Here is a 3,653-nt window from a genome sequence, read left to right as displayed (position 1 = left end):
GTGTAATTGCCATATCAAGAACTTTAAATATTTTTTAATGAAACAATTTGAGGTTTTCAGAAAAAGAGTTGCCATTAATTTACTTTTCCTAATTAGCGATATATTGGATGTGATACTGTCTTGAAGTCATCTCTCTAATACTTATTTTCTCTAAAGAGTGAGCTAGGAAGACATACGGTGTAATTTCCCTTCCATGTGAAGTACGAAATAGAAGGCATGGCTATGGAGCGATTGTAGTGCCGTTGTGCAGAAAATAGAAGAACGCATGCGTTGTTTTCATTTTCCAAATACGCCATGAGATTCTTCCCCACCCGTCCCGTTATGCTGCCGAAATTTCCTATCTAATTTCTCACGACTTGTCAAAAATTTTAGCCTTGTTTCTAATAAAACAAAAGCTTTAGGGTGTTGACTGCAAGATGTTAGGACCTGTCCGCAATTTCATTGTAATAACAAAAGGGTGTATTTGTTAAGAATTGCTCAACATTGTTTGGATAAATGTGTTGGTTTCATTTCTTATTTTATTTTTTTGCGGGTGAAGGAAGCCAAATGTTTGTTTTGAAGAAGCATCCGTCATTTCATTGCCCCGCCTCATGCCAACACCACCACGCATCCTTGCAGGAATTACCCTTACTCTAGAATGTTGCGACCTGCCTATCCAAGTGGAGATAAATAGACTGTACTCCGTACGTCGATCGTATCCGTACTGCGATCCGATCGTATCCGTACTGCGATCCGATCCGTGCTTTTTATTTGAAAAATCGTTTCTTATGTAGTAGGAGAGGCTGGGCACGGATCACAAATGAATCTGATTTTCCGAGCTATGAACTGACACGCCTATTGAAGCGGAATCGAAACTATTTTTTTGTAACCTCATATAAGTAACGGGCATATACGGACACGGACTTCCAATCTTACCGCTGAGTTCATATACGTAGCAAAGTTCAAATCTCGATCCTCTGCCTTGCCACACGCGTCCTGCTTCAGATCCGCCGACTTTCCGCTCCGACCACAGCAGCTCCGTGAGGCCGTATCCAGGAGCCGGAGAAGGGTGGTGTTGGGCGTCGTTCCTCGCGTGCCAGGCTTCACGCGGCCAGGCTAGCTGCTTGCGGAAAAAAGTGGACGAAAACTCCAGCCGCCGCGCCATGTCAATTCCAGCGCCGCTGGAGGATGAGGACCTCCTCCGGGAGATTTTCCTCCGGCTCCCACCGCTGCCGTCAATCCTCTCCCGCGCCTCCCTCGTATGCACGCGCTGGCGCCGCATCCTCTCCGATCCCCGCTTCCTCCGCCGTTTGAGCAGACACCACCCGGAACCTCCTCTCTTGGGCTTCTTCAAAGTGTCTCGCCTCACATACTCCGCCTTCACTCCCATCTTGGACCAGCCCGACCGCTTCCCCGCCCAACGCTGCTTCTTTGTTCGGCTTCTTCACAGCTTGAGGAGGCCTCCTCCTCCTCCTCCTTTGGGTTTCTCCAAAGGGTCTCTTATCTCATATCCCATGTTTACTCCCGTCTTGGACCCGCCCAATCACATCCCGGCCCAACGTTTGTTTGTGCCCGACCACGGGGTGGATTGGGAATTACTTGGCTGCCGCCACGGCCTCGCCGTCATGCTCAGCGAGTCTCTGTGCGAGGTATTCGTGTGGGATCCCCTCAACGGCCACCAGCACCGCGTGCCTTTTCCATCCAAGCTCCACAGAACAAAAATGAAGAGTTTCCGTAGGTGCACGTGCAGCGCCACGGTGATGTGTGTTGACGATCAAGATGGGCATGTGCACGATGATTCCTTCTTGAGCCCGTCGTTCAAATTGGTCTTGATCTGCACCAGTAGAAACTCGAAGACATCATTCGCTTGTGTCTATGAATCAGCGTCGGGTGTATGGGGGAATGTTGTCTCAACGTCGACTACAGATATAGTTATGAAGCCAAATCCCAGCATCCTTATCGGGAATACAATTTACTGGTTGCTTCATGGAGGTCAAATCCTTGCATTTGATATTGAAAACCAGACTCTTGTCGTCACCAAGACGCCAGCAGAGGCCCATGGTATCCACAACTGGTTCATTCAGCTCTTACGAACAGAAGATCATAGTGTTCTTGGCCTCGCCATTATGTCCGAACTGGGCATTCATATATGGGAGACGAAATTGAACTCTGATGGTGTTGCCGGATGGGTGCTTCTGCAGAAAATCAATCAATTGGAGGGGATCCTGTCTAATGCCTTCAGAAATGCAGCGATGGTGGGGTATGACGAGGAGTTAAATGCGTTGGTTCTGTCCACACAAAGGGGCGACATAATGCTCCACCTTAAGTCGATGCAGATCAGATTAATTTCTGAACCGAATGAGCGGTCTCTTATGGCCCATTTTCCCTACAGAAATTTCTATACTGCAGGTAAGACATCTGTATCTCATCTGTAACAAGATTAACTCCAAATACCAATTTTCCATTGGTATGTGTTTGTTGTATCAGTGTTCATGTGATTAATGGTCAAATCGATGTAAAAAATATAGAGAAACCATCTAATCTTTGAAAAATAGTTACTCAATTGGAAGATTAAAGCTTGTGTTACGTTTTCCCATGCAATGTGTCTCCTTGCAAGACAATGTCTGTCTTGCTTGTTATTCATACTAGTAATAATAATAAATTCATAGCGGCATGTACTTTTTTTTCGAAAATAATACTAGTTCTTCAAATTTGAGCAATAACAAGTAATGCTCAATTTGAGACTGAGTTTTCCCAATTTGTGCATACTTTGTTTGGAGCCATATTTGGCATTAACCTGTACATAGTCTCTGCAGTTGTGTTCTGTATGGATCTATTTTCTCTAAACTTCTAAGTAGTCCAAATATTTCTTGGTAAAGGAATATTATAATTATCTCCTCCATCTGACAGCGAATTTGGCTTCATGTACTGTAGTTGTCACAAAAGCGTACCATGCATTGTCATGATCCAACTTCTCCATATTTTTTTAATTGATTTATTGGGCTTCATTTGATATAGGAAGGGGAGTTGGGTGGAAATGGGTGGATCCAAATCTCTGAACACAAGAGATCTGCCAATGTGCTATTTTGGTTGAACAGGTGAGGTCATTTCTATTTTTGCTATACGCATGTCTTTTTGTCATGGTTACAAAATTAATAAGATGATTAATGGTTTATTTTGGTTTATGTTACTGGTGTATTAAACTGATTAGTTTATATAAGGTTATTCATTTGTAAAAGGTGTGCCTTTGAGTTAGACCACTATTTCTTCACAACTTGTCCATGATCTGTTCTGTGTTTGCATCATGAGTTGCTCTTGTCAACATGCTTACATGCATAGTTTCCATATATATGTCCCAAGAAGAGCCGGTCTTGTTTTAATATTGTTGCTTTTTTTTCCGGCTCATGTGCAGCTACTAGGTGCCGTTGTTGATCGCTCTCCTGTGAACGGTATCTTGCCTTGCAGTCCAATATGTGGATGTGCCCCTACTTCATAATGATCAAATTATGGCCGCCAATGTTTTATTTCTTCGAGCTTCGGGAATGTTTCAGTTTTCTTAAATGCTACGATGTGTTTGATGTCATCACATTATTTTCTGTATCTCTTAATATTTACAACCATCCTGAGTATTTTTTGCGACATCAACTATAATGTCTAAAACAGTGGAAGTGCCT

General features: G+C 43.7%; 1 protein-coding gene across 1 annotated transcript; it reads left to right on the top strand.

Moving 5' to 3' along the window:
- Positions 1-1,075: 1,075 nt before the first annotated feature.
- On the top strand, positions 1,076-3,038 carry LOC123133320 (uncharacterized). The gene is made up of 2 exons (XM_044552819.1): positions 1,076-2,388; positions 2,998-3,038. Exons 1-2 carry the CDS (start codon positions 1,143-1,145, stop codon positions 3,036-3,038), a joined length of 1,287 nt encoding a protein of 428 aa, XP_044408754.1. The 5' UTR covers positions 1,076-1,142.
- Positions 3,039-3,653: the final 615 nt, after the last annotated feature.

The sequence above is a fragment of the Triticum aestivum genome, chromosome 6B (genome assembly GCF_018294505.1).
Source record: "Triticum aestivum cultivar Chinese Spring chromosome 6B, IWGSC CS RefSeq v2.1, whole genome shotgun sequence".
NCBI classification, from domain to species: domain Eukaryota; kingdom Viridiplantae; phylum Streptophyta; class Magnoliopsida; order Poales; family Poaceae; genus Triticum; species Triticum aestivum.
The sequence above is the reverse complement of the archived record's forward strand: the minus strand, read 5'-3'. Positions and strand labels throughout refer to the sequence as shown.

What these genes read in the sequence shown, in the direction of transcription:
- LOC123133320 (XM_044552819.1), top strand. Translation starts at nt 1,143, where the DNA reads ATGTCAATTCCAGCGCCGCTGGAGGATGAGGACCTCCTCCGGGAGATT. An exon ending in CAGAAATTTCTATACTGCAG is followed by an intron (nt 2,389 to 2,997) that starts GTAAGACATCTG and finishes CATTTGATATAG; the next exon opens with GAAGGGGAGTTGGGTGGAAA.